Below are 9,423 nucleotides of genomic sequence, written 5' to 3'. Positions count from 1 at the left end.
AGGCTGCTCCACCAGCAGCCAGGTCAACGTGGCACAGCACAATGGCTTCAGCCCAGTGAGAGGAAGAGGAGACACGAGCTGAAAGCAAAGCTGGTGCTGCTCGGTCAAGCTCCCCTCCTGCACCCGCTCTTGCTGGGGGAGGAATGAGCAGAGTCATGGGGCTGCAGAAATCTGACTCCTGTGGTGATCGGTGATCGCTGGTGGCAGCTGGAGGCACAGCCACCTCCGGCAGCAAGCAGGGACAAGGAATTGCTGGGGATTTGGAGGGGCAGCACCCAGTGGGAGGCTCCAGGGAAGACGTGGACCATGCAGCACCCCATGCACCAAAGCCTCGGAGAGCAGTGTGCTGCTGAAGGGGCTGGAGCGCTACAGAGCGCTGGCATGGCCCATAATGTGGGTTTACCCTAACAGCTCTGCAAAACCCTTATTTCCAGGGAAACTGAGGCTGCCTAGACCAACGAGCTCCTGTGAGTCCTCAGAGTCCCCAGGAGATGGGGTGGGTTGGTCCCACCACGGGTGCTGTGGGTCCTGCTGGAGCGCGCATCAGTGCATCCCTGGTGGGACTCAGGGCGATAGAGCCAGACGCAGCCCCGTGCTTTTGGCTTGAGCTGTGAGGCCACTGGTGTCAAGGGAATGCAAAGGGCAGGTTTCCAGAGCTGCTCAAGTAGAGTGTGAAATGGATGTAAATCCAGAATAACTCTGGAGGAGAAGCAGCGCTGGTGGTACCCTGCTGACCTGCTGCCATGGGCACTGTCCCCTTGCAAAGATGCGTGGTGGCAAAAATTCCCTTTTTGCTCGCATAGATGAGGTCCCGCCTTTGGGGTCCAGTGGGCCTGGGGTGAGGCAGGGCTGTGCCTCCCCGGGATAACTGCTCCGGGCTCTCTGTTTTGCAACGGTTTAGGCCACAACCTGGGTTGTAGATAGTGCTGGACTCCACTTTACGGTGACGTGATTGAGTTTATCCTATTAGATAACCCTGTTCAGCAAGGACAAAACTTCTCCTTTTCTAAAACAGGTTTAAATACAAAAAGTAGTGCTCTAGCCACCTGATTTATTTATTTTTTTAAGGTTGCCCTGTTCCCAAAGGCAGCAAGTTGCTCCCATCCCTCTACCAGCTGCATTTTGAATGTGCATCAAAGCCCTGGTGCTGGAGCCACAAAGGGGCTGTTGAATCACTGTGGTGAAGGTGGTCTCTGCCCAAGAGACGTTGCAGCTGGGGGCCAGTCCCTGCTTCATCCCTGGGGCTGGATGTGATGGGGTGGTGACCATTAATACCACTGCAATGCTGTGCTGCTGTGGGGAGTGCCTGCCCTTGGCAGAAGAAAATCCATTTTGCACACCAAGATTCAATTCAGCATTGATAGTGAGAGAGCATGGTGGTTTCTAAAACACAGTTATCCTGTGCTGCTTGAAATCAATACCTCCCTTTGCCGTTATCACTTGGGTTTATAATCACCATAGGAACGTGCCGATATCATTATGCACCCAGAGCCCCTCTTCCAATCAGGGCTATAAATGTCCAGTTCTTCTAAATTACAAAGGGCTGAAGGTTTCCAGCTCTCAGCATGGCAGGGCTAGGGCTGTGAGGAGTATTGATCCTAAAGCTTTTTTGGGGGTAGGTGCTCAGCAGCATCATGTGAAGTCTTGGTGCATGGAGGAGTCACTGTTTGCCAGTGGGATGCTCATTTTGAGGAGGATGAGGCACAGAGGTGCATCTATCCCAGAATCCCTGCGAAGTAGGATCAAGTGTTACGGTATATTGGGTTCATCTCTGACATAAGCTGGTGTTTATGGGTCAAACAGACAAGGAGGTGAAGCCAAGGCAAGGTGACTCAAAGAAAGAACCTTTCTGGTGTCTAGGAAGCCTTTGCCAGGCGTTTCAGCCTTGCTCAGGGCATGGCAGCCTGTTCCTCCAGCCCCCGTCCGGTCCCCACTTTGCTCTCTCCAGCCCCTTTTGTTGTTCTGCTGCTCACTGGAGCCACCCTTATCTCTCCCAAATGGCCCATCCTGTTCCTGTCTGGGGAGTCATCCTTGTCTCTATAACATAACAAAATGCCATTATTGCCTTGTTTTTTGGCTCAAGATAAGATTTTTAACCCCTTCCTCTTGGGAGCGGAGCCATCCAGCACTGCGGGTTACTCGAGTTTCCTATTGATGGGTGCTGACCCTGCAGGACTGAGATCCTCTGGCTGAGGAATCTCTTGCCCTGGGCACCACAGGTTGCTTGCACAAGGTGTGGGAGGAAAGTTGCCAATGCCTTGCAGCATATTGCAAAGGGGAGACAGCTGGAGAGATGCCACTGATGCTGAAGGTGGTTTCTTTTGTTGAACAACCCTGCCTTGGTTGTGAAATTGCATGTCTAACAACAGCCAGCTGGTGCCAGGGACACCAACTGCTCAGCTCATATGGTGCTCAACCTGATGGTGCTTTTTGATGGGAGGCTGAATGGGGGTCTGGGAGGAAGAGGAGGAGTACTTGGGGTGCTCCATCTGTAAGTCATCCATGCGTAATAGTCATTCGTGCAAGTTCAATATTTCTGCAATAAACCTGTTGGCAAAAACCCACCGAGATGCTGCCGCCACCCGGCTTCAAGGGCTGAGCAAAAATGCCCCAAAACAGCATTACCTTCTCAGCCCCCCTCTCCCCAGCAGGCTGGGCGCGCGTGTCCCGGAAGCAGAATGAGAGGATGGCCGGCCTGCCGCACATCCCGGGCCCCGAGAACCTCCGTCCCTTCACCCCCGCCTCGCTGGCTGCCATCAAGCAGCGCATCGCTGAGGCAAAGGCGCTCAAGATAAAGCGGCAGCAAATAGAGCTGCCTGAGGAAGAGGAGATCAAGCCCAGCAGCGACCTGGAAGCCGGCAAGAACCTGCCCCTCATCTATGGTGACCCACCGCTGGAGCTCATTGGGACCCCCCTGGAGGATCTGGACCCTTTCTACAAGGATAAGGAGGTGAAGGGCAAAGCTTAGCCCATGGGTAGACTTGGCATTAGATTTAAGTCCCAAGAAAAAGACCAAAGCATGGACCTCCTCTTCTTTCCACCATGACCCAGGGTCTCATCTGAGCCCATGTGGTGATCCGCAGCACCAGACTGCTGCGGTTGCTTCTCCTCCAAAGCAGAGCATCTGTTCCTTGGCAGAGTCCTGAGCCTTTGGAGATCCAAAACATGTGTAGAGGTCTCACCTATAATGGCAGCACTTGATCCATGGGTGTTTGGGGATATGCAGAAGGGTTAACCCATCTCCCTCCTTTCTTTTCTTCACAGACGTTCATAGTCCTCAACAAAGGGAAGTCCATCTTTCGCTTCTCGGCAACCCCTGCCCTCTACCTGCTGGGCCCTTTCCACCCCATCCGCAGAGGAGCCATCAAAGTGCTTATCCATTCATATCCTTGCCCTCTGTGATGCTGCTCCATTGCCAGGTCAAACCCTGATGCTCAGAGTGCAAGCAGCGCTGAGGGAGGGCTGGGAGAAGTGTTTCATGATGGCGTGGTGAGCAAATCTCCTGGGCTGGCCCCCACCATGGCCAGGACCCACTGTCCAGCCATCCCAGTGCTTTGGTCCCTTCCCAAGGAGTGGGTGCTTGAAGGCTTTGAGCACCTTGGTGGCACCAAGAGCTCAGTCTTGCTTGGAGAAGAGAGGAATCGGTTTCGTTGAAGAAGGGAAGAAACCGAAGTGGTGGAGCTCTCTAGGATAAGGTTCAAGGTCTCTGAGGTGTAGAGAGACGTGGAAAGGAAGGAAAATGTTTACAGGTCAGGGGATCCTGTCCCACCTGGGAAGTGGGTGAATTGGGGATCTCAAAGGATGCTTTGGGAGAGGGAAGGCAGAGGAACCAGGACGTTGGGGTACAGAGAAGGAGGCAACTTGGGCACTGCTGGGGCTTTTGGCGTGAGACATGCAGAGATGGAAAGACAGGGAAGGACCCCAAGAACAAGAGGGCACTAGGATGGGTGGGAAGTGATCACAATAGAGCGCTGATGCCAGCTGGGGTTGGTGGCCAGGAGGTCGGAGGAAAAAGAGGGGATGATTGTGGCAGAGGGATCATGCAAGTGGGGAAAATAGTGTCCTGGGGTGATGGAGAGGAAGGAGCACAGGGGACAAGAAGGGAGGCAGAGCCAGCACCATGGAGATGGGGAGGGGAGCAGAAAGGGAGGGCAGGGGCCAGGACCGTGCATGGGAGCAGGTGGACTATGGGGAAAGTGTGAGCACAGGACCGAGCCGGGAGAGGGCTGCAGGAGGAGCAGGTCAGGGCACAGAACCAAGGTGGGAGCCAGGACAAGAGGAACAGGGGTGCTTGGCTTCATAATTGTGTGAACAGGGGAATCTAAGCAACAGCCGCAGCATTTCTCCTTGACCAGGTTTTAAATTATTCAGCATGTTCATCATGATCACGATTTTAACCAACTGTGTGTTTATGACGCTGAGCAACCCCCCGGCGTGGTCCAAGAACGTGGAGTAAGTCCCTGCCTCCCGCAACCTCCCCCAGCCACGAGGGCCATCCCAGCTTGGCCATCCTCAGGAGGGACACGACCAAGGCTGAGAGGGGGGTGTTGGGATCCAGCCACCCTTCAGAGGAGGAGAGATGTCACTGGGAGGTGCTGGTGGCCCTCTTGATCTCAGAAGGGATGTCCATGCTCTGCATTAGGCATTGCAAGGAGTGGGAGTGTTTCAGAGCTGCCCAAAGTCTGGTGGGGTCCCTGCAACAGGAGACCACTGCAGAGCAGGTTGGGTTGGGTCAGCAGTGACAGTCTGGAGATGCTGAGCAGATACACCAGTCCAAGGCGCATGGACAACCAGCCCCAGGTGAGGAGAGGAAAATCCACCATTTTCTGCTGTGGTTCTGCACAATTAGGTCTCAGTAGGGTTTTACAGAGAGCATGGTGGTGTTGCAACATCAGCAGTGATCAGAGGTGTTGGCGAATAGTCACCAAAGGGATTGGTACCTCAAGATGTCCCAACTGGCCTTACAAGATGAGGTGAAAACCTCCCGCAGTGCCTAAGCACCCCAAGAATTCAGCAGCCCATTGACTGTGAGCCCCCAAACTCAGATCCCCAAGGTGGTCCCACTGGCAGGAGTGGACAAAACCTCATCCTGAGCTGGCCCTTGGACTCAGGTGAGCATCCCATGAGTCACCGTTCCCATTTCAGATACACCTTCACTGGGATATACACCTTTGAGTCCCTCATCAAGATACTGTCGAGAGGCTTCTGCATCGACAGCTTCACATTCCTGCGTGACCCGTGGAATTGGCTGGACTTCATGGTCATCTCCATGGCGTGAGTTTGGTGGGATAGGGGAAGGACAGGAGGTCTGGCCACTGCACCGAGGTGGGGGACCTTGGGGAGGAGGGCTGAGGAACAGGGGGGTGGGTGCCTGGCAGAGCCCTTGAAGCCCTTTCCTGTCTTGTCCTGCAGCTACATTACCGAGTTCGTGGACCTGGGGAACATCTCTGCTCTCAGGACCTTCCGCGTCCTCCGTGCCTTGAAAACCATCACCGTGATACCAGGTGGGACTTAAAGAACGGGTCCCCTCTCCATATCTTCCCCTTCCTCGAGCTCAGATTTTCCCACAGTTCATAGCAATTCCTTGTTCTTTTGACAGATCTAGAGAAAACAAAGGAAATAAGGTATTCGATACTTATAAGTAATTGTCCCCATAATTCAGCTTTTGGGTCAGGCCTTGCTGATTTTACATCTTGAAATAGCTGTGCTCACTCAGTTGTTTGGCCAGGGAAAGCCCCTGATGAGCCAGATGTGTTGTTTTTAGGGCTCCTTGGACATGCCTTAAGTGGGCTTGTGCTCAGGTTGTCTTTACGGGCTCGATTAACCAATACGCTTTGCTTGGTCCTTGGAGCCATAAATTCAGTTTTGTCTCCACTGCCGACTGCTCTGGTGAGATATTTAATGGGTATTAGTGCAAGAGCTACGTGGCGAGTGTTTAACTCACCCCAAACATCCAGCCTGTGGTGTTAGGAGCACGTTATCAAATACCTCTGATGGTTGTTTCCCAAATTTGATACCATTTCAATACCCTGCTTTGGTACCACTGAGTGCAAGGTCACAGAAATGATAGGTCAGACCCCTTGAAGAAGCATGAGATTGAACTGAAAATGATCATTTCTTGTGGCGAATAAACTCTTGCGTCCCTGCAATTTCCAGATCGTTAGGGTTCCTATTTGAATGTTTTTTGCCTCTATCAAACAGGCTAAAAATTGCATTTAGCAAAACGTAAGCTGCTGCTGCTTTCTGGAATGACATCCCCCCAAGAGGCTCTGCAGAAATAGCAGTTGCAAAAATAAGCTGGTTTAGGACGGCTGTCCTCAGCAGTTTCCCAACATAGACAAGCCCTTGGAGAACAGGGTTTTACCTAAATAGTTTGGGGAGGGGGGAAACTGGCACGATGACAGGGCTAAAAATCAGGTCTCTTTGGAGAACTGCCTCCATGTGAGAAAGCTCTGTGCTCAGAGCTGCTTTTAAGATCAACATCAGGAAGTCCCAGCATCACCCATCATCCATGTAGACCTCGGGTCTTCTCCCCTGCAAATGAAAGAGCAATGCTGGGGGGGGGTGGGTGGAGAAATGAGTTAATTACAATTCTTAATGTAGATGTCGCATAGTCAGCTTCACTTGGACATGTTGAGGTTTCTCCAGCTTGAAGGGATCAGGCTGGAGGGTCTGGCTGGGCTCCCGACCACCCACGGGACAGCAGCACGTGGGGGTGTTGGACCACTGAGACTTTTCTGGAGCTGAAAGCAGTGCTCAGCATCTTCCAGCTGGACTGACAAATGGCTTTTCCATGTGCTACAGCAAAGTGGTCTACTCTAGTGGTTTGGGCCAAAAAAGGCCAGATTGTGGCATTTGGAGAACACATCAAGCCAAAAGGAATTGATGGCTGCCAGGCTGGGGTGGGCTTTGGCTTGTGATACCCAGGTTAAGGTTGGCATGGGGAGGCTCGGCTGGCAGGGTGACAGTTTTGGGGAAAGGGTTTATGCTGCCCAGCAATGTGTGGGGACAGAGGGACAGCTGGGATGCAACACAGGGCACAGAGCTGGGGGTCTGAGCACATGGGGTGAACTTGGTGACACCACACGTCCCCATTGGATCCAGCACCTTTTGGGAATGCCATAGCACGTTCTCCACAATTAGCAAAGGAGCAATTAGCTCAGTAGTGATGCCTTCCCCCTAGGGCTGAAGACAATTGTTGGGGCTCTGATCCAGTCGGTGAAGAAGCTCTCAGACGTCATGATCCTCACCGTCTTCTGCCTGAGCGTGTTTGCCCTAATCGGTCTCCAGCTCTTCATGGGGAACCTCCGGCAGAAGTGCGTGCGGTGGCCCCCCCTCAATGACACCCTGCTGGGGGACTTGAGGCTGGACAACGACACGTTGGCCAATGCAACGTTCTACGGCAACTTCATTGATGGCATCACCAGCAACTTCACCAGCAACTTCACCAGCAACTTCACCAGCAACAGCACCTTTGATTTCGAGGCCTACATCAACGATGAAGGTAAACGCTCGTGTACCCCCTTCTCCATTGACTCATCACTCTGGTTTGCTCCTACGTTTCCTTGCTCTTCCTCCGTGTCAGACCAAGATGGTTTGCTCACATGGATCTTCCTGCCAAGGTGTTTCGCAGGGAAATGTGGCCACTGGGTGTAACAGGAGTTGTGCATACTCACAGGATGGACAGAAGGGATCAAATCCTCCTTGCCAGGGAAAATGCAGTCCACCTGAGCAAGCTAAACTCCTCCAGAAAGGTTTCACCATGGGAAGGCCTGGACAAAACAGTGTCTCCATCTCTCCCACTTACTAGTTGAGGGCACAATCTCCCCATCAGGGTGGGCACTGGTGAACAGCTGCTCCATCTGGCTGGTCACAGCAGGGAGACCAAACCCTCCGGGAGTAGACGGGACTTTGGGTAGAAAACCAGAGGGAAGGATGCAGGAATGACATTTCTCACCCACTTTCACTGCTGCACCATAGCTGGGTCCTTCCCCAAGTACAGCTGTGTGCAGTGAGCATTGCATGCAACACCATGACAGCCAACAGGAGGGGAAAGAGGGAGAGGTGGGATCAAGCACAGGTCCTCGAAGAGGTCTCCAAATTTGCTACTTTCCTACAACTTATTTGAAACAAGTTTGCCCCAAAAAAGTGCAGTGGGTTTTTCGTTTGTTCTTTGAGTTTGGGTTTTTAAATTCCATGAAAATGTAAAAATCTCAGAAAATCTGCCTGGCAGAGCTGCACAGTGGCAGGATGCTCCACAGGGATGTTTCATGTCTTGTTTAGGGCACTCAACAGACCTCAGCGGAAGGTCGGGTTACATCTCAGATGAGCTGCTTTGCCCAACTGTACAAGTAGCTCTGGTATTAATTACAGGAAGGCTTCTTGGTAGGGGTGAAAATTCAATATATAGGATCTAATGAGTGCAGTGCAAATAGCAACAGCACCCTGCGGCCATGTGTGCAGGTTAACAGCTATTGAGGCCAAGCCAAAAACATAGCTTCTGGAGTTTCACAAGCGGGACATCTCCTCGATGAACCCACTTAGGTTAAATAAAAGCCTGGTGGCAAGAAGCCAGGCAGAGCCAGGAATGCTTTGAGGAAGCTCCAGAAATCCCCGTGTGGCTCCTGGAAGGGCTGTGCTAGGTGATGCCCAGGATGGAGTCCAGCTGCTCTCTGCCATGTCCTGGGGTGGGTATCTCCAGGTGCTCATCCACGCATCCCCAGGGACAGGTAAACCTGGCAGCTCCTGTAGCTCTGGATCTGTGAGCAGGGTGGTTTTCCCAACCAGGTAGGGGTTGGTTGGCATGGGAGCAGCAGGAGGAAGGCAATAGCCATGGAACAGTAGCAGACAATTTCCACAGGCCTTTTTGGGGTTCCCCGCTCAGTGTTCCCTGGGAATGCCCTGCTATTTTGTACTTTTTTCCCAGCAAAACATACCAGCCCTGGTTCTTTGGCTGAATGTCAGGGTCAGGAGGCCTGACCCTGGCCAACCTGGCCGTTTCCAGAGCTCTCTGTGGGCTTGGGAGCCATCTAGTTGGGTTGGTGAAACAATGCCATGAGCTCTCTGAGCTGCTGCCAAGTAGTTCACAAAATCACAGAATCAAACTACTTCAAATAGAAAAGTCCGCAGAAAGGAGATAACCCAGTGTCCAACACTGGGATCCAGTGAATTTCCCTGACAGCAAGGAGCTGCCAAGAATTTGAAAGTCAATGTTTGTTTGGTTGTTGTTGGTTTTTGGTTTTGTTTTGTTGGTTTTTTTGGGTTTTTTCCAATGTCTTGCTCTTTCCCCAACTACAAAGCCAATTTCTACTTTCTGGAGGGAGCACTTGACGCCCTGCTCTGCGGGAACAGCAGTGATGCTGGGTGAGTGCAGCTCGTGCTGGCAGCTGATGTCCCCTCTGGCTCCCCAGGAGGGGACGAGGC

General features: G+C 52.6%; 1 protein-coding gene across 1 annotated transcript in view; it reads left to right on the top strand.

The window, feature by feature from the left end:
* Nucleotides 1-2,686: 2,686 nt before the first annotated feature.
* SCN4A (sodium channel, voltage-gated, type IV, alpha subunit) overlaps nucleotides 2,687-9,423 on the top strand; it is a 32,594-nt gene continuing 25,857 nt past the window's right edge. The window contains exons 1-7 of the mRNA XM_009702067.1: nucleotides 2,687-2,950; nucleotides 3,265-3,383; nucleotides 4,363-4,452; nucleotides 5,146-5,274; nucleotides 5,413-5,504; nucleotides 7,184-7,504; nucleotides 9,300-9,363. Of these exons, the coding sequence (XP_009700369.1) occupies nucleotides 2,687-2,950; nucleotides 3,265-3,383; nucleotides 4,363-4,452; nucleotides 5,146-5,274; nucleotides 5,413-5,504; nucleotides 7,184-7,504; nucleotides 9,300-9,363 (1,079 nt within the window). The remainder of the gene's footprint in view (nucleotides 2,951-3,264; nucleotides 3,384-4,362; nucleotides 4,453-5,145; nucleotides 5,275-5,412; nucleotides 5,505-7,183; nucleotides 7,505-9,299; nucleotides 9,364-9,423) is intronic.

Source organism: Cariama cristata, unplaced genomic scaffold (assembly GCF_000690535.1).
Source record: "Cariama cristata isolate BGI_N322 unplaced genomic scaffold, ASM69053v1 scaffold15156, whole genome shotgun sequence".
Taxonomy (NCBI): Eukaryota; Metazoa; Chordata; class Aves; order Cariamiformes; family Cariamidae; genus Cariama; species Cariama cristata.
Note: the sequence above shows the minus strand (reverse complement) of the source record. Positions and strands in the feature narration are given on the sequence as shown.